Source organism: Odontesthes bonariensis, chromosome 9 (assembly GCF_027942865.1).
Source record: "Odontesthes bonariensis isolate fOdoBon6 chromosome 9, fOdoBon6.hap1, whole genome shotgun sequence".
Taxonomy (NCBI): Eukaryota; Metazoa; Chordata; class Actinopteri; order Atheriniformes; family Atherinopsidae; genus Odontesthes; species Odontesthes bonariensis.
The window spans coordinates 18,616,198-18,636,345 of record NC_134514.1 but is presented as its reverse complement, the minus strand read 5'-3'; the positions used below and the strand labels follow the sequence as shown (position 1 = coordinate 18,636,345).

Sequence of the window (20,148 nt, the reverse complement as noted above, 5' to 3'; positions counted from 1 at the left end):
ACTGTTTCCATGACCAGGATTATATGACTGATTACTTTAGGTGCTGACTTTTCCAGTTCTTACTACAGAGTTGTTAAGACAAAAGAGCTGACTGAGAGATATCTAAAATTCTGTTACTAAAAAAAAAAAAAGAGACAAAAAACTGTGGTTTAATTTCATTGGTTGGGCTTTTTACACTACTCTGGGTGACCCTGATGAAGGCCAAAAGCTGAAATATGTTGGTCAAACAATAAAATTCTCTCTCTATAAGTGTTTCTGGAGTACTGATTTCTCATGACCTTTTCCCCTCTCCAAGCACATTGAATGTAGGTGAAGTTGTGCAGGAACTCCTAATGGTGCCAATAATTGCGACCAGCGCTGGCAGTTCAGCACATACTGAAGCTGTTTAATGTGTGTAACTACACTCATGTTTATTGTTTTTACACCGTTTCACACACCAGTCCTGTTGTGACAAATGTTAAGTAACCTTACGATGCAGCCGGCATGTGTTGCTCTTTAGCCATGAGACCAGTTGTCTTTTGTAACGCTGGCACTTTAACAATGGTGCTCCTTATTTTTTCACCTGAGGTTTGGCGCTCACGTTCACAAACACCTGCAAACAAAGGAAGCTAAAGGATGTCTTGACATGAAAATGCAGAAAACACCTCTGATTTATTGTTACCACTTGGAAGCCACAAGGTACTCGGCAAAGCTGTTACCGAGTACCTTATCCTCTGAGTCAATGGGTAATGAGCTCTGCGTGTGTTTGTTTGCATGCGTGTGTGTCTGCAATCTATCTTTAGCCCTAGTATGCCAGGAGCAAGCAACGCACATCTCATACTTTCGAAGCCATGTCATGAGACCTCTCTCCCCTCCTCCCTATGTTTCTGTATAGTCACAATCAGCAATTGCTAAAAAATACTGTCCCTGTTGGCCTTTCCCATACAGCTTGTTATTTTATTTCTGACTGCTCACAGAGTGACTGAAATGGAGACCATTTTGTGGTCTGGGACGTGGGAAAAAGGATGGAGGGGGAGTTTGTACCACCATGGGAGCAGGCATGAGGAAATGGCCCAGTGAGATCCACTCTAACACACACAGACACACAGTAATACAAGTAGGTAGAGATTTGTGAGATTGTGAGAGTAATTCGCAATGTTTTCTTATTATTATTTTTTTATTATGGGAGTCTGGGAGTTAAACATGGGAAGTCCCCACATCAAGTCAGAAATTGAATAGTGGGCACAATTTTTTTTCTGTGTCTATGTGTGTGTGGGGGACCTATCAAAATAGCTGAGTGTGGAAACTCTGACTAAAGGGCAGTGAGTCTGGTTGCTAAGTAGCTATCAAAGGCTGGCAAACAGATTGAGCTCTCTTTGGAGTGTCACTGCTGACAGAAAACCAAAGAGCTGCTTATCAAAGAGGGATTGGCCTCAGGTCAGAGAAAACTGTGCTACTCCTCCCAGCTTAAAGCATGTGCTTTTCCTTTTGTGGAAGTCTTTTCAGCATCTCTATAGTGTAAAAGGGAGTGCGATGCATTATCTCACTTTTCAAATTAAGTTGAAAGTAAATGTCTTTGTTGTCACAAATGGTGTTACTTCTGTGAGTGTTAAAAAGAAGTGATAAAATGACACTGTAAGCTGTAATCAAACAAAGGGTAAATATTGCCACATGTAAAGGCCACATCTGTAGCAAAAGATGTCTCATTTTATTAAATGCTTGTTGCCTCAACTCTTCAATCCTCACGTCTTTTCCTCTCCTCCTCTGCTCACCTCAGCTGTCGTTGACTGAGACCGGAGGAGATGAGGCAAAGAAAGGAATCAAGGATTTACACAGTCAGAAAAATAAAAATGGCACAGAACTCAAAAAATGTCGTTCTAACATTTCAAATTCATTCAGTTTAGACAAGCAATAAGCAAAGCTCTACTTTCTCTGCAGTTACCAGAACACAAATGCAGGAGATTGTTCATGTTGGATGTGTTCCCAACACAGGAGATACTCTGGAGTGGCGCCTGGATAGAGTGCACAGGAAGCAAAAAGTACTCAGAGAAAGCTGCAAATGTTTTGTTTGCAGCATGTCGAGGTTAACATAAGAGAATACTGACTTATCGATACCAAAGACGGTTTTTGTGTTGATATCAGTACTATAAGGAGTATACAGTAGCACACAGACGAGCAGAAGAGTACGGAGCAGCAGACTTTTCAAGCAGACGCATACATTTTTCTGAATTTATGCTCTCTATTCACAGATGTGCTCCTTTAACCTGAGAGCTGGCAAGTTAAAGTGCAAACAGCCACTAGTATGGCTGTTTTGAACTGTTGCATTTAACTTCTCCAGTTGCGGTAAATGTGTGGAATGTATGGGTTCATAGATGGTTGCATTTATTTATTTATTTATTCATTCATTCATTCATTCATTTTCAGTAAATTCTTTTTTGGTTTAAAAAGCTTCTTGAAAGATCTATTATTGTTAGTATTTGTGTCAGTGATAATATTTGTTTTAGAGATTAATAGTGACCATTCAGCTTCCACCCTGATACAGTGGATGGACTTTATTTACCACCTTAAACCTGCTCCTTTAACCTAAAGTGCACCACCACTGCTGTCAGAAGTGACCTTATAAGAGACTCATCTGAAAGTTTATTACTGTGCTGTTGTAACCTTTGTGAGTCAGCAGAACAGCCCTGAAAGATGGACTGCGGCGGGCTGAGAACCGAGCCAGGTCTCGCTGATCTCTGCAACAGGTGGTCCGTTTAGATGGAATGTACAGTCAGATCATCGGGAGAAAGCAGAGTGCAATGTGACTCCCTCTTCGTCTCCCCTGTTGTGTGGTCCGCTCTGATCCTCTCCACTATATTTACATTCTTCATATGCTTCAACTCCTTTGCCTTTTGGAAATCGTTAATTCTGATGGCATGTTGAGTGGATGCTGCTGGCATTCGGCTCCAGAACCCCAGGGATCTGTGTGTGTGTGTTAGAGAAAGTGTCTGACATGTCAGTGTGGCAAGTTGACCTTGTTTTCTCAGAGGCATCGTGGGAATGTGCAGTTTGGTTGCTACAGCTGCCACTGTCCATCTCTTTGTCTCCTCAGGCAGCAATCAAATCACCTGAACCCCACACGGACTCCACGTAGAGAAGGACTCTGTATTCACAGTCTGATGCAGTTCACTGAATTGTGGCTGCAAGTAACGATTATTTGTGTTATCAGTTAAACTAATTGGTTTTTCTGTTGTCGGTAGAATTATTGTTATTCTATGACCAATAAGTCGTCCAATGGGAAACTGTCTCATTTGTCCATCCTGTAATGTACTGCTCCTACAAGCGGCATTAGACAAATCCGCCTTATAGAAGCATTCACACATTGGAGCTGACGACATTGTCAAAGGCTGGTTAGATAGGCGAAATGCTGCGTTTCCGACCACGGGCCTTTGTGAGATTGAGACCAACATACATCCTGTCAGTGGATCGGCTTTACTTTACTAAAACACTTTTCTCACTTCCTGCTTGAGTTTAGACAAAATGTTAAATTGCTGCTGCAATGAGAAAATGATGCTGGTTCGGTCTAGAATACATTCTTTTTACAAGGCGAGTGTCACCTTTATGGAGACCATTTTACAGGATGCCATGGTTACATGTAAACACATGTTACAACAAAGCATTCTCATTTTCTGCTTGTCTTCACACTGTATCATCACTTGGATAGGGCTAGAAAACTGTCATGGTAGGGCTAAAAAAAACATTTTATAACACGACCATTTCACCATGGATGCCATTTTTACCCTTAACACGCAGTTGCTCTTAGGATTACTAGAGGTTGCATTTTCTTTGAACGTAAGTATAGTCCGTATCTGCCTGCATGTCACATGGACATGTATTGGGTAGGATCACCGTCTCTTCCACTCTTTTCTCCCGACAATAACTGTGTCAAATGTAATCTGTTCAGTGATATAAAAGTGAGAAGAACAACCAGCCCATTTGAGGTGCTGTGTGTAGTTTTGTTTTTCACTTGGAAAAAAAAAAAAGATGTTTATTTTCAAATCGGACAAACATCCTGAGTGTGTTTCTTTTCTTTTGATGAGACATTTGCAAAATTGAATATGTCAAAGAGTGCATGGTTTATGTCTACTTTCACTCGCTGGTAATCTTCTTCCTCTTCACAGTATGGGTTGCACCAAAAGAATCATCCATTTGAAGAGGTCATATGATTTTTGGTGTCACATTTTCTCTGGTGCGTGCACAGCTTTTTAACCCACGTAAATGCAAAGTAACTTACACAGATGCATACATTTAGAAATGATGGACCTAAACTCAAGATTAGAAAATAAATCTATGTAGATGTGCCTTAAACCTGCGTCCTTTCTAAAGGGCAGTAGGGGCCGACTTCTGTGTTTCAAAAACGAGTCTTTTTAAAAACTTCTCACTTAATTTGTAACCTCAGTAAACATTTGAATGAGTTTGTGGTTGTCCCATTCAGAATTAATTAGACAAAAACTGGGTTTGCATTCAGGCGGGGCTGGGCTGTGATTGATAGTTGTACTAGTACATCTGGTTTCATAAGACAAACATGGCGACAGCAAAATGCTGAACTCAAAACCTGAGCCCGTAAACCAGCTGGTGACGACATGGTGGCAGCATTCGTTTTTTGGCTGGGCCAGAGTGGGATTGGTTTTCAGCCCGGGAGGTTCATGCCCAAGACCTGTTTACTTCTTTTTCGATGGAGGAAACGGGACACTTCAGGTCTTACTATCCTTTATCTTTGTACCATCCATTTTTACCTTTTCAAAATACTTATGATTCTTCTTATTCCTATGTGATGGATGGGAATGAAAAAGAAGTTGAAGCTGGACTGTGTGATCTTGGTCACCTTTGAGTATTTGGGAGAAAGCAACAGGACCCACCTGATCTATTGCGACCTACTGCATAGTGAAAAGTATAGCAAATAAAATTGCCACTTTTAGGAGATTTTGTGGCATTTTGATCGTCAAAGCAGCTCATTTTTTTTTTTTTTTTGGCTTGGAATAAAGCCCAGCTGTTAAGGGGCCCACTGCTAATACACCCACATTTCCACTCCAGATATGGTTACAAGGCTCAAAATTCAAAATGCCTGTAAACTCCATCAGTCCCCAATTCAAAATATGAACTTGCCAATGAGAATAATTTGGGCTCTTTAAATGATTGGAAGTGTTTGACACCATTGGCAGCATGTTTGCCAAACATTCATTTCATCACACATTCATGTGTTACAGCACACGTAACGTACACACATGTGCGTTACATGTGTGTTTGTTCAGGGTTGTCTATCATGTACATGAACGTTGATGCACATCATTTGATGCTGGTAAGCTACATCTGGTTTATTCATTCTCATTCTTCTGATCGTGATGCAAGACTGTTGGAGTCCAGTTTCCAGATGCTATTTCTGTTTGCTGTTGTTAGCCAGTCCTCACTACTTCTGGAGAGTTGGTGTGTGCAGCCAGCATAATTGGAATGAAACCATCAACTCAGCCCAAAGTTACAGCAAGAGCAGTTTAAAAAAAGTCTCCCCTGGAAGTAACTTAGATTATGTTATTAGAGTCCTAATTTACAAATACAATCTTGGATACATGCAGTAAATAATCAGGCATATTTTTTTGAAGAAAGGGTGAAAATATTTTTTGTTAAAGAGCTTGTTATCTGGTGTTTATGGAAAGATTCCTAACATGCAGCATTCCTAACATGTGGATCAAAGAAACTGACTTCTCTGAAGAATTAAATCTTGATGGTTAGATGGATATGAAAAATGTCATGACAAAATCTTAATGTTGTAAAATAATGGCCACACATATTGTATGTTTATTCATCCCTGCTGTTGAAAAATCACTCATTCTGTTATTGGAATGGCTTATTCAGGACAAACTCTGCTGCATGTTGAGCGTACAGAGAAATGTCTGCTCTGCAAGGAGCTGTAAGAGGGATTCATGAGTCAGTGGGAGGCTTTTTAGCTCTGAGTCTTGTGTGCGACATGTTTGCCCGTGTGTGTTGAAATGCCTCGGGGTACGTCACTGGACGAATGTGATTGATAGGCATGTGACAAGGACTTTACTGTCATATCTTCAAGAGTTTCTAATAACATTCTTCTGCATCATTTAGCTGAGTTGAGCTGTCCCAATTTAAGGGGCGCTGCTGGCAACGGATCTGTGGAGGAAAACCACAGTTTGGCTGCATCTGTACGTTCCTCAAATATCTCTGAAGACTGTCGGGCCTGCTAGAGATTTGATATGTAAAAGCGGGAAATCAGCTGGATTTGTGATATTTGCATTGCAAGACTAGATGTTGGTGCGCTTTAGTGAAACAATCATTTGTGATTCTTATTCGGCACAGTTGTTGAGATACCGCTGGTCTGAACTGATGAGCTGTTGCAGCAGTTAAGAGCCACGTTGTACATGAGGTACATACCATATACTTAAAGCTTTGTCTGCACATGACACAACTCTACTGTTTAGTTTAGTGCTGGCTGTGGATAAAAAAAAGGAATTGAGATAATGAAACATACACGCAAAGGATTGAAGAAGATACATTTTGTTTAGGAAACGATATTAAAGGAACAAGGTAATGACCGTTTCATCAATTTGAGGCCAAATCGGGGAATTTCTTTTACAGCTTCTTTTTTTGCAATGTTGCTGATAAAATCACCTGTAAATGGCTTTATATGAAGGCCCAAAGTCACTTAATGCAGACAAAGAGGGTAAATTCAATTAAATTGTCTAATTATTTAATTTTAATGATAATTCCCTGGCCTATACAAAAGTGCTCCAATGTGATGCTATGCACCGGGTTGACAAAAAGCCTTTTTATATAGGAAAGGAAACTGAGAGGCTCCAAACTGATTCACAGTTGTCATGCTTAGCTAATAAATTGCCCATATTTTCTGAGATTGTAGTGGATGGAAGGAACCATTTACCACCATTCATGCTAAGGCTGTCAGACATCAAAATAAATGTATTTTGTGGTAGAAATGAACTATAGAATTAAATCACACTCAGACTCAGTCTTGACTTAGAAAACTTTTATTTATTTATATATGTATATATATATATATATATATATATATAACTTGTATATATATTACACACAGAAATACTTACGGTTATTTCCCTTGGTATGTTTTCAAGCACAATAAAATTGAATCTTACCCAGTGAAGACCTTCCTTTGAATGGCACTGCCATGTAAACAGCCCTTTCTGATCACCTTAATCTGAATAAGGTTTTATTCAGAGTAAGTAGTTATCAAATGAAGCTATGTTGAGTATTCTGATCTTTGTGTTGATGTGTATACATCTTAATCGCACTATTATGTCCAAAAGATTTTTCCTGCATTTTTTTGACACACTCTGCTGCTCTACGGCGCATTCTCTTGGCTTCTTTAGTCGGTACATAACAGGATGGCAGGATGACACACTTTGATGAGGTAACAAATAACCATTTGCAAGGCCATAGCTTTGAGATTGTCAGAGTGGGAATGAATCTTCACTTGAAAGCAGATAGTAAATGTTTGGCTTCTGAGTGCAGACTTAAAAAAGGCAACAAAGAAACTTTGCATTTTGCTGCTTGTCTTCAGGAAAGGAAAGAGAAGCTTTTGGCATTTCAAACCTCCCTCTACTTATCCTCTCATTAGGAGTTTTTTTTTATCTTCTGCTTGATTACATCTCTGAGAGACTGTAAGTGTGCCATTAAAGGATTAGTGTGTGTTAAAAGGGCAACAGCAGCTCCCAGAGAGCCAAACAACCACACACCTCGGGTTGCCACTTTGATTTCGCCGCCCCAGCCCAACCCTCCTTTTCTCTACCGAGTCTACTTGTCTGTTTTCCCATGTTAACTCCTCTTTCTCAGACTTATTTGCATCCATGCAAAAAGCAGCCTGCTCAGGCACTGCTTTCCCATGCTCCCACTCTCTTATATTGTGAAGTGAGGCTGCTATTTCTGGTGCCAGTCGGGTCAGTGTACTGTAATTCCTGTTCTATCATGTAAGCAAACAAGCTTGATAGGATGTTGTTATTCTTAGATGTGACATGGCTGGAAACATGTCACCAAGCTGTCACTTGTTTTTACCAGCCTGTTCAAGGGGAAATATTTGTATAATATAATGTAGACTTCTGTGTTTCAGCGCAAACTACCAGGAAGACGGAAAGAAAGTGATCAGAATTAAAAGAAGCTGAATGTAGTCCTTGTAATTTTGAAGATGGTTATAATAGTGTTCCCTTGTGCTATCTGGTATTTGCTTCCTTTATATACGAGTACGGTCTCTCGGCTGTCCGGTCACCTGACAGGATAACTAGTGGATGGCAATTAAACTCACTTCATGACCCAACACACTCACACACAAAAGTAAGCTCTGCTGTATTATTATATGTTCTTCCCTTGAATATAACATTAATCGACAGTTCAGTCTCAGCTCTTGTGGGAAGTAAAATAACCTGAGTTAGAGTCGGGGGAATCCTTGCTATGTAAATATTAATGCAGTACATTAAAATCCAGCCTTGTGGCAGAAGAAACTGATTACATAAGGACAGTGTAATGCAAACAGAGCTGCTCCCTCTTTCAGATAAAGGTCTGCTGCTCATTCATTATACTCTGGGTTTACAGAGCGGTGAATGAGGCACGAAGAAGTGTGTCATGTGCTACTTGCCCTACTGTGGAATAATATGTTCAGTGCTGGAATTGAGTGTCCAGGTCAGGTCAGTTAAACATAGCTCAGTGGCTTCAGTGTGAGTTTGTGTTTTGTGTATCACATCTGTTCACGGTTTCAAGATGTTCCAGAAAAAAATGATTTTGTGTCTGTTTTCAGCCTGACCTCAGGGATCCTCCTGTCCATCACTGCTGCTTTGATCTGAATTCTTCTTTCAGATTTGAGAAAGAGCTTTTTGCCATAGTCAGTCTGTCCTTCCATATGAAATGTACTTTGGCAGCTGGTGGCCAGATTGAGCTGAAATTTCTACCTGCAAAGTGCAGAGCTGGGCCAAGATGAACAGCCCATAATCTGCAGATGCAGCCGATTAAGGCTGACTTTACGATGAAATTACACCACTGGTCTGAGTTTCCCAGTTGCCTGTTGCCCTTTCACAATGTTATGAGATCTCTCTCAGAGCTTGCATACAATGTTCAGTGTGCGCAGACTGTGTCAGCAGCACATTTCCATCTGAAGTATGTAGTACTTGTTATTCCAGGAACTTCTGTCACGGTTGTGTGCGATTCCGCCACGGTCTGAGGCTCCTGCAAATCAATCTACCGATGTAGAAGATATAAAGAGTAAAGTTTCTCCTGCCTGCTCGCAGTGCTGCAGCTCAGTAAGCGTGATGTTTAGAGGCCGCAGCTGACAGGGTGAAGCCGCACTTCTGTTGCATTCACACAAACTTACCTTCCTGCACAGAGGTTTGTTTGTGCGGAACATAAACTCTGGGAAACAATCGGAAAATGATCTCTTTGTTTCTCTTCCTGCAGCCAAGAGAAACGTGCTTTATTGTCAGCCTTTCTCTTCTCTTTCTTCTTTGACAGAGCTGCCAACCCTAACCGACGTAGCGTGACACTCACACAATCACATAGTACACAATTTGTTTTCTGAAATCCAAATTTGTAACATGGTATAACAATGCGGGATAAGAATACAGAAGACTCACACCACAGAGCTGTGCAGCACAGCAGTTTTTTTTCAGACCATTCAGGAAGATGCGACAAATATCCACAAATATATTCCACTGTATTTCATCCCAGTGCTGCAGAGTGTGCTGTGCCAGATGGATACTGGGTCCTGAAAGCAAAAGCATTGACTCCTTATTTTATTATTGTTTCTTCAGCATATAAATAAAAGTGCCCAGCTGAGCTCAACCCTACTGGGTGTACAGAACATTTTATTTTTATAAGCAAAAAAAAAAAAAGACAGTCCACATAGATGAGGCAAAATCTTTATTTGGATGTTATTGATCTAATGAAACAACAGGCAGCGATTTCCTTTAGTGCTTTCATTTCACAGCCATTTTTTTTGTGTGTGTGTTCACGTTTTGCAATAAAATACATTGATGTTTATTTTGATACAACTTTAAGTTCAGATTTCAAACTTCTGGGTGTATTGAATGTAACACATTTATTTCTGTTCACGCTCCGTGATAATAAATGAGGAAAGGAAACAAATAAATATCCGTCCATGAATAGAGGCTTGGAAAAAGTGGCACCTTTTCAAAACTGTTGGACCTTCTTTTCCAATCAATTAGAGCCCTGGACAGTTATCTGCTTTGAACACCAGTTAATGTACTGAAGGTGAGCGTGCCCTCCTCTCCATCACCATTGCTCTCCATCTGTGGTCTGGGCTTGATGCCAGAACACACGGGGGGAGGACAGGTTGACTGCAGCCCGTTGTTCAGTCAAAACAGATTCTGTCCTCTCAGCCGCCACATCTCATCTGTCTACCTGTCGGAGGGAGGAGTACTGCATTTTAAACACCGCCACAGATGTTCAGAAATGCGTGGTAAAAATCGTTTGCCGTTCACCTGGTGCTAGTTTTCCGTCTGCACATGATCTCATTTCCAGAGTCATGAAGGGATTTTGTATTGTAGGTGTTGATAAGGTTTAACAGAAGCTCAGAGCCTGGCAGGAAGCTTTGTTATCCTGTCTTTCATGGGCAGAAAGCGGCTGTTTTGTCAACAGTGAATTCAAAGCGTCTGTCAGGATACACACTGTGTTTGATAAGACTTCCTCTTGAGATAATCTCTGTTGCTCTGCCTCTGTAAGGGGTGTGCTTGTGCTCCTTATCTTGTCTTATCTTCACAGTAAGTGCGTCTAATTTAGTGGTGCTTTGAGTACAATCCACCTTGTTTGTGGGGTGAGGTGTGTACTGGGGAGACAGCTGAACACAATTGCTCCTGTTTGGGGATCACCTGCAGCTTTGACTGGAGCAGCCTTGAAAGAGTTTAGCAGCGATGAGAGCTTTTTATAGTTCGATAATCAGCACTGACACACTCCATTGTATATGCATATGTGGGCACAGGCAGCTTTAAAAAAATCAAAATAAAAAAATCAAAGCTGAAGTATCACTTTTTGCACATCTGTTGGAATATTAACAGCACTGTTCTTGAGATGGTTTACCTTTTTCTTCTATAGTTTTATTAAATAAATGTATTCTTCTTAAGCTGTTAAGTTATTAAGACATAGCAGGGCCTCAGGGAACACTACACTCTCTTTTCTTCTACAATTTCTTCAGAAACATTTCATTTCTGATGAACTGAAAAGAGCTTAGTTGTTTGTTGCAGTCTATTTTCATTTTTTTTTTAAATAGTTCGTAATAAACTTAGAATTTATGATCAATTAGGCTTGTGTAAGATTGACAAATGCAAAACAAATTTGTGCAACAGATAAATTTGAACGTCTGACAGTTAATTGGATTGGGGCCATAGCCAAAGTCTGTCTTTGTGAAACTGGAGCCAGAGCACTTTTCGGGGCCATACCGTCTGTTGCAGGACTCCTTTCTTGTAGTTGTCACGGTGAATAAGGAAATTTGGACCAATGTGGTGCCTCACTGACACTTATACCTGATTTATCGCAAAGTACAGATCCAATGTGCCCCGCATAGTTTTTGGACAGTGTCAGCAAAGTGTATATATGATTGGTTAAACTGGTGCACTGAGATTGCAGTTTTCTGATAAAATGAGGAAAATGGCAGATAGATGGCAACACACTCATCTTTGGGCCAAACACACACTCATCAGGAGAAAAAATACATTTTCCTTTGGGGTACGCTTGAAACTGGAGAGGCACAGCTTTCCCAGCAGGCTGCTGGCAGAGGGGGGCATGCTCAGCTTTCTTCTGTCATCCTGATTTAAGACTATTATCCAACATGCATGGACTGTAGTCTGTGCTCACTCATCATCAGAAATTGGCCTTTCAGTGCCAGCTTCTCTAGTAACCAATGAGATATGATAGAGCTGTCAGCTGTCAAACAGGATGAGGGAAGAGTTTGTTAAAAATTCCGTCTGAAGTGTAGAATCTGAATTATTACTGCAGGTACTGTAAGCTCCCAGGTGGGGGATGGGCCGGTGTGAGTGAGTCAGCGTTGTTCTTCCATCGCTAATGGGCAGGAAATGTCTATGTTGTAGAAACTAATTGGATTTCTTTAACAGGAAAGCATCCGTCCAGCTCCATTATCCAGACGTAAACAGCAACACACAGCTTAGTGAGAGGCAGGTAGAGGAGTGTAAAGCAGGAGGAGTTCAGAGAGTGAGTTTAAGCGAAGAGAATGCGGGATGGTGCTCGTATTTGTGGAAGTGGTCAGAGGAATAGTTTGGGAAGGAATCACACTTTAAATGTGTTATCCATGCACCTAATATGGGGATGGATTAAATTAAATTTATGATGGCGCCAGTTCACAAAAAATCTGTCTCGCGTAGAGAGCGGCGCTAACAGAAGTGAAGCAGGGATATGTCTGCATTAAGCTCTAACTTCGACTGTAAGTCCATCCAACTGACCCTTCAGCTATGCTGTCCTCCTCACTGATGGCAGTTTTATATATTGCTTGAGCTTTGTTGAAGTACAGTTCAACAAGTTATTTGGTAGACTTGTCATTTCAAGTTCGAGAGAGGAGCAGGATTTATTCATTTTTTTTCTGAAAGTAGTCCCATCTGATGATCATAACCACACAGGTAGAGAATTATTCATCTGAATCCTGATCTCTGTTATTTGTCACTCTGTTGTTTGTAATTGGCTTCAGTAAGAAACGGCATGTTTTTCTTTCAAAGTCTCGCAGGCCCCCAAGTTGATGATTTCCAGGCTTTCGACCAACTCTCACTGCCTTCTTGAATGGATGAACACATAGCTACTGTTACTGGGAACAAAGCTTTATTCTTGTTCCATGTAATGACAACTGAACCGTTTCCACGACAAACAAACTGAAGGACATTATGAATTGCGGTTCTTGAAAAGTCATTTCCGAACTTTTGTCTTCAAGATCATAAATGAACCATCTTCATTGTAACTTTTGAATGAACTCTGATTTATTATTTCCAACATGAGACCAACAGACGGAAGTTTTGCAAATGTTCTACAAACATTCATTATTCATCAAATTCCAGAACAGTTGTAGAACAGCTATATGAAAAAAAAAAAAGGTACAACTTTTGTCCGTTCTGTGGTTTTACATGTCTGGATATGTAGGAGAAGAAACTGTTGCTGCTCGTCTGTCTGAGAAGGGTCATAAAGGCCAATTGCAAACAATTTGTCAATGAGTCATCACAATTAGTCCATCATTCCCAGTGTAGAAAACGATGGACAACAAGTGTGAAACATTGAAAACAGCTGCCAAACTCCCTAGGAATCCTAGAGCTTAGGTCTGAAGACTTCTGGAACTATGTTGTTTTGACAGATGAGACCAGAGTGGTGATGTTTGGTGAACACCAAACACAGCAAATCAGCACAAACACCTCATACCAGCTGACAAACATGGTGGTGGATGGGGTGATGATTTGGGCTTGTTTTACAGACACTAGACCTGGACACCGTGCCGTATTCTAGAGGCAAATGTGAGGCCATCTGTCTGACAGCTAAAACTTGGCTAATATTAGGTCCTGCAACAGGCAAAGGATCCCAAACACAGCAGCTACAACAACAAATCTACAACAAAATGTCTTGATAATGATAGTGTCAGGTGTTATAAGGTCAGCCTGACAGCATACACCTTTAATGTCCCAATCTTATTTTATTGAAAAACATTGAACAATACCCGTGAAACAATTCCAACCTGATTTTAACTGCACACGAGGTGGCCGGCCGGCCGTCCGATTGGTGCACCCCTAGAATCAAAGTGTTGCAGGGGTCCAGTAAAAGTGCAGATCATTGAAAGTGATGGAAATGCTGTGGAAGGACCATAAACAAATGTTTACAGCCCACAATGGACTGAAGCAGAAGAGGAGTGGACCAAAATTCCTTCACAACGATGTGAGGAACTGATAACTTTAAACAGAGAACAAGTAATTTCAAGAGTGAACTTAGTTTCTCACACACTGTTTCTGCATGTTGTGAAATATATCATGCTGTTCTTCTTCTTTTGCATTTACCTCATTCTAAGAGCTGGTGAGAACCAGTTGATGCATTCATTTATTTTTCTTTCACTGTCCCGATACATAAAACCTTAGAACCGAAAGAGAGTGTACGTTCTTTTTCACATGGCTGCATATAAAACTTAGCTGGCCCCTGATTTTAAAATGAATTTGAAACAGGTCAGTGATCCACATTGACATTCATCATTCATCTGTGCAGCATTAGATTTCAACTCAGTTATTTCTCACCATCACTTCTCTCTCTGCTGTCAGTAAAGCTACAACACAATGAACAGGCAGCGCGGAAAGACTAAATCAAACCTGGCAGCGTCATGACCCCCGGGCTACTTTTCAGCCTGGCATCTCATACATCTATTGAAACACTGCAGTGCGAGGGTAATTGAGGGTCCCTCCTAAAGAGTAGAAGGATGCGTCACGTCGAGAGACCCTGGAAGGGGGAAACCACTCATTCTTATCCGACAGAACATGAAGGAACAGTGGAGCTTCTATACTGCCTGTAAATCGGTCCTTTCTTCCTGTGAGAGGGTGACATGTTGGAATGCAGCACATTAATGTGGACATGGGTGGGCTTTTCATTCCTGTCATAGCATCTCTCTCTTCCCTTGACCCACCATGACTTTCTTCTGGTTTTACTTTTGTCTCCTCGCCTTCTTTGAGTTTGTGGATGCAGAAGTGTTTCAGAGTATAACTCAGGTCCCTGTCCAGATGATAATCATGAGCATCTTGTCAGTTTCAGTTGAGTGGCGCCTTATTTACAGAATTTAATTGCCCATCTTACTGTCTCTCACCAGTATTGACTTGTATATAACAGTTTGGTCAGAATGACTAGCAAGATTGGGGGAAAATCCAGCAACCATAACTAAATTCATTCTGGAACACATGTTACATAGTGTGTCCACTGAACAGCACTTCTTTTGAACCACAGAAGACTTTCCACCTCCTGCTTTCTGTCTTATTTACTGCCCCCCCCCCCCACCCCCCCGGAAAAGAGAAAAAACAAACAAAAATAAGATGAATGCAGAAAACACTTTCTTTTTTACCCTTTTTTGAAGTTTCTATTATTAATCACATTAACATTGTTACCACGAATGCTTTAGGCCATGAAAATCCCGTGTCACAGTAGAAAAGGGTCCAGGTGTAAATGATAAAAAGGAATTCCAGCTGCCTTGAAGTCCCTGCATGTTTCCTGTTTGCTCACTGTCATGGGATGCAGTAACAAAGAATCAGGGCTGTGTGTTACAGAAATACAGTAACATAACAGACTCGTAATTATGTTGTCACTAATGTAGAATTGTGTGAAAGGAAGAATTGTTGCGTTTTTGTGACCTTTAGGAGGAGACATTTATATCTACAATTCGTCTTCCTCTGTTTTATAACTTCATGTTTCTACGGCGGGCCGAAGGGACAAACTAAACACTGGCAGTAAGCCATTTTTGGATTTACAGCCTCCACTTTTCGAGCACACTTGGGAGGGGAAATTGAGATGAATTAGGGTTTTCAGTATTGGTTGTATTCTGTAACTTTGCAATTAGATGTTACCAAATTCTTCAGACTGCTCTTTTAATTGTTTTCTCATAAGATTGTGATGACACCGATTACCATGACACAGCAGTTACAGAACGCTTCACTGTTTCCTAAACTACAGGCAACCGTCACGCAGGTCGAAAGAGACGTCTTTTTAAAGTCCGAGTGAAGCAGAAATAAATGTGTTCTCAGTTTGTCACATCACTGAAGAATGTGTTATTAACCACTCAGCCATGAAACATGAATGTTTAAACAGATAACCGAGTAAATGAGATTAGGTCTCAAATTCAAGAGAATATGAGCGGTGCTCTGTGCCCTCAGCTGCTGAAGATGCTAAATTACAGATATCAGATCAGCTCAAATAATCCACACTACAAGTCAAACAGAGTATGTTTTAAGAGCATGTTTGGATCTGAAACCGCAAATGTTAAATATTTCATCTTCCAGCTGTGGAATAAGCAACCGACATTGATAAGCTGTGCAAATTGCATTCTCGTGATGGGAATGTTCTGCCGAAAATTAATTTGAGATCTACGAGCACATCAGCAGGAGAGGGGAAAGGCTCAAATCTTTTTAATCCCAGTTGCCCCAGTAAAAGTTTGGTAAACTCCCTGGGGATAAATAAGCTGATTGTTGGTGGTCTTCAACTCTTATCACCATGCATCTGTACAAAATCTGCCTGACTGTAGCTCCTCCTGGAAGCTTCTCTGAGTAAGTGCTCAGCACTTCTTTGTGGTGCACTGCTGGCTCATCACAAAATTAATCCAGAGTGTGTAACACCAGTGCATGTACATACAGTATTGTAACGACCATGATACAAGATTGTTTAACTGACCAGTGTCGCTACCGAAATGTTCATAAAATGCTCATCTGGTGGAGTCTTTCCTATCTTCCACCGGCTCCACCCAGCAAAAAAATAACAATGACATGAAACACATGCAGATGCAAGAAATCCATCACAATATCAACTTTGTATTTACTGTTTCCGAATTATGTAGCAATTGTGTAACGACTACGGTCTCTCTCTGTCCCTCAGCATGGGCCGATGTGGAGGTGAACATGGAGGACAAAGTGGAGGTGTTCTCGCAGGACACGGCTCAGATCACCTGCATGTTTACGTCGGCTGAAGGCATCGGTGGGACGAACATACAGTGGTTCTATGTGAGTTTCATCAGGCCTTGTGCACACTTACACAAAACGGTGTAACGTGTCTTTGTGCGTGACATTCGATGTGTGTGAATCCATAGGTGTCGGGTTCGAAAGACAAGCAGCGCATCTACTTCCAGGACAGCATTGTGAAGTCTGTAGACAAAGGCACCCCTTTCACGGATCGGATCAGCATGAATGGTACCGGAGCCACTGGAGCGGTTGTGTTGACCATCAGTAATGTTCAACTGACAGATGAAGGGGAGTTCATCTGCATCATCAAAAGTCTCACAGAGGGCACTGGGGAGGGACGCACGAAGCTGAGGGTGTTTGGTAAGATGAAGTCTGATTATCAAGAAACTGGCATCCCTGATTTCAGAATTACAACACAGATAAGCAGCCTGCACTGAGCAATAAGTTCCACATAATTTTTTGACAACAGTGAAACAGTTCCACAACTTTCAAAAGGATTACTGCCTGTCAGATTGCAAACACTCCTTAAAATCTGTTCTTCTTCTTCTTGTGCCACCTATTCTGTCCCCTGCAGCTATTCCAGATGATCCTACCATTGAAGGTGTGCAAACGGGTATCTCAGTCAATGACCTGGACGCGTCAAAGGTGATCAAATTTTAAAACGCAGAGATCAGGCATTTAAAATCACGGCAAGAATACTTTCTTTGACTCTGCTCTTCTCCTCCCTTTACCCAGATTGGCTCATGTGAGGTGAGGAAGGGATATCCCAAACCAAACATCACTTGGTATAAAAACAGCACGCCACTGCGCAATGCTCCAGGCGGTGAGACAGAATAACACGAATGTCTACACTGAGTTACTGTTTTAGATTGTGCTTAATATGATTCAAAGATGACATATGATACTTTGTTGGGTGACTCCCTTTCTTTCAGTTGTGATTTAGCTTTTTTTGTGGATGTTAAAGCTCTGCAGGGTTACAAAAGTCTACAGTCTACACGACAGGGAGTTGTTGTTCCTCACTGCAGATGCTCCTCCTGAACTGCAAGGAATTAGGCATTTCAGTAACTTCCCCTTGGAGTTCTTTACATCACCATGAAACATATTTATACAACACCTACCTAATAGTTACTGTGGCATACTTTTAACAAAGAATTAGCTGAATTAGCTTTTGTTCACCACTCAACTGACCAATAACTGGCTCTTTAGTTCGGGTGTCTATCAGGGACAGGAGCTAAAACTAATTGTTTCAGAAAAATAGTAATTTTTGAAAATCCTCCCCTTATTTCAAGTATTTGCATGTTTTGAAAATTTATCTTTCAGCGGTGGGAAGTGGCAGCGTGCTGGTGTCATCCAGCACCACCACTGAATCAAGTGGACTGTATTCAGTCATTAGCTCACTAAGGATGAGGGTGAAGAAGGAGGACAAAAATGCTGAGTTCTACTGCGAGGTCACCTACTTTGTTCCTGGAGCTACCATGATGAAGGAAACGGCCCGTATAAATGTCACGGTGTACTGTGAGTTTCCTGCCTTGCAGCCAGTCTTCCAATTCATCCTAAAGCTTGTTGACGAATAAGAAGTCAGAATTCTCTGCATCTCAGTTTGTGTATATGGATGTGCCTCGTGGATATCTTGCTGAGCAGCTGGGCTCGCTCAAGATTTTGATCATGTGACATTCCCAGACTTCATACAATGCCTTTGTAGCTTATCCACAGAGGTTTGGACCAGTTGGTGCCCCATACTGGTGGATGTGGCTGGGTTTTAGGTGTGATAAGTCATCAGGATTGGCTTCTATAGAGATTAGCTGCTCAAGTATTAGTTACATCAGAACTTTTAAAATTAAAACTACACCCTTCTCCTGACTAACTTTGTGAGTTTGATCTAACAGCAGGCTCCACTTGCTATTTTCTAAAAAGTTTCCAAAGAAGCAACTTCTTATTCTGGACCTCACCTTCCTGTCTCTATTTCAGATCTCCCCACTGCAGTAAATATTTGGGTTGAATCCCCAAAGGGCAAAATCAAGGAGGGGGACACCGTCGATCTTCACTGCACAGGCAATGGGAATTCTCCATCCTCAGTCATTTCAATCAAGTACCTAAAAGTAAGAAAATCAACACGCGTATGACTCGTATACCTACATGTATATATTGACAAAAACTATTTTAATACATTATTAGCTACTATCCAGCTTAACTAGATATTTTGTGTTTCTTTTTCTTCTCAGCACATTAGAGCCTTTCATATACGGTCCCTCAGCGGTTACATATGTTGACATAAATGTTGATTTTTGTAGGATGACATCTCTTGGGATACAAATGAGAAGCTGCTGGAGAATGTTACCCGTCACGACAGTGGAGTGTACGCGTGTACCTCTCAGGACATGGAAACCTTTGATGAGATCTTAGGCAATGTCACAGTGTTTGTCAACTGTAAGGACTTCAGCCTGATTTGCAACCATGACAACTAATAGATCTGAGCAGCTTTGTATTGATCGCATGCTCGTTTCTTTCTCTGTAGATCTTGATACCGCTGTTGTGATACCTGAAGAAAGTGTTGTGGTGGACAAAGGAGGTGATCTGAAGGCCACATGCAATGCCCTCTCTTCTCTCCAGACGGTCACAGAGTGGTCCAAGGTTCAGTGCAATTATATACCCAGCAACAAAAATCATATACTCTTACACCATGAGGCTGATTGATGATGACTGTCTTATATTAGGCTCACAAAATGAGGAATTGAATCATTACATCATTACATTTAATGGATTGTTGTAAGCAGTCGACTGATCTTTTAAACTGTAGTAACCTCTGCATCACATGTTTACGTTCATGTCAGTGTGTGAGTTACATGTGCTTTTTGTGACCCGGGCTTCAGAATGGACACAAAGTTTCAGATGGTCATAGTTTGATCCTGAAGAACGCTACCTTTGACACAGCAGGGACGTACAGTTGTGTCGTGACTGTAGTTGACATCGAGGGAATGGAGACCAGCGGTGAACTGCGTGTACATGTCCAGGGTGAGTTTGTATCCAGGCGGTTTCTTGTCAACAGTTAGCCTATGCTACAGAGTATGTTCAGCATTCTTAGATTGTGTTATTTACACTTTGATGGTGTGGACATCTTCTGCCAAAGATGCTGATGATATGATAGAGTTGTAGTATTTCAACATGTTTTAAGGAAATATTGTCTATCATATATAAACATGTTTATCTGGAAATCTCATAATTGTCTTTGGGCTCTTTTTTTTTTTTTCCTCTCTCACTCCTCTTTCTGCAGGTGCACCAGAGATCATAAAGAAGGATTCGACAGAGATAGTGACTTCGGAGAAGGCTGTTGAACTGAGCTGCCAGGCCAGAGGTTACCCTTCTCCCACCATCACCTGGACCACCTCTGATGGAAAGGTACCATAGAGGGAAATCTATCATCTTTGTCTAAGCAACAACCGCAACAGAC

The 20,148-nt window shown here is 41.1% G+C and overlaps 1 protein-coding gene across 3 annotated transcripts in view; it reads left to right on the top strand.

Annotated features, from left to right (window-relative positions):
* The window catches only part of mcamb (melanoma cell adhesion molecule b), a 38,964-nt gene that overhangs the window by 12,249 nt on the left and 6,567 nt on the right, over positions 1-20,148 (top strand). For all 3 annotated transcript variants that reach the window (XM_075473487.1, XM_075473488.1, XM_075473489.1), the window contains exons 2-11: positions 16,618-16,742; positions 16,829-17,060; positions 17,275-17,345; positions 17,436-17,523; positions 18,021-18,215; positions 18,669-18,799; positions 18,992-19,127; positions 19,216-19,331; positions 19,571-19,712; positions 19,972-20,096. In XM_075473487.1, the coding sequence (XP_075329602.1) occupies positions 16,618-16,742; positions 16,829-17,060; positions 17,275-17,345; positions 17,436-17,523; positions 18,021-18,215; positions 18,669-18,799; positions 18,992-19,127; positions 19,216-19,331; positions 19,571-19,712; positions 19,972-20,096 (1,361 nt within the window). The remainder of the gene's footprint in view (positions 1-16,617; positions 16,743-16,828; positions 17,061-17,274; positions 17,346-17,435; positions 17,524-18,020; positions 18,216-18,668; positions 18,800-18,991; positions 19,128-19,215; positions 19,332-19,570; positions 19,713-19,971; positions 20,097-20,148) is intronic.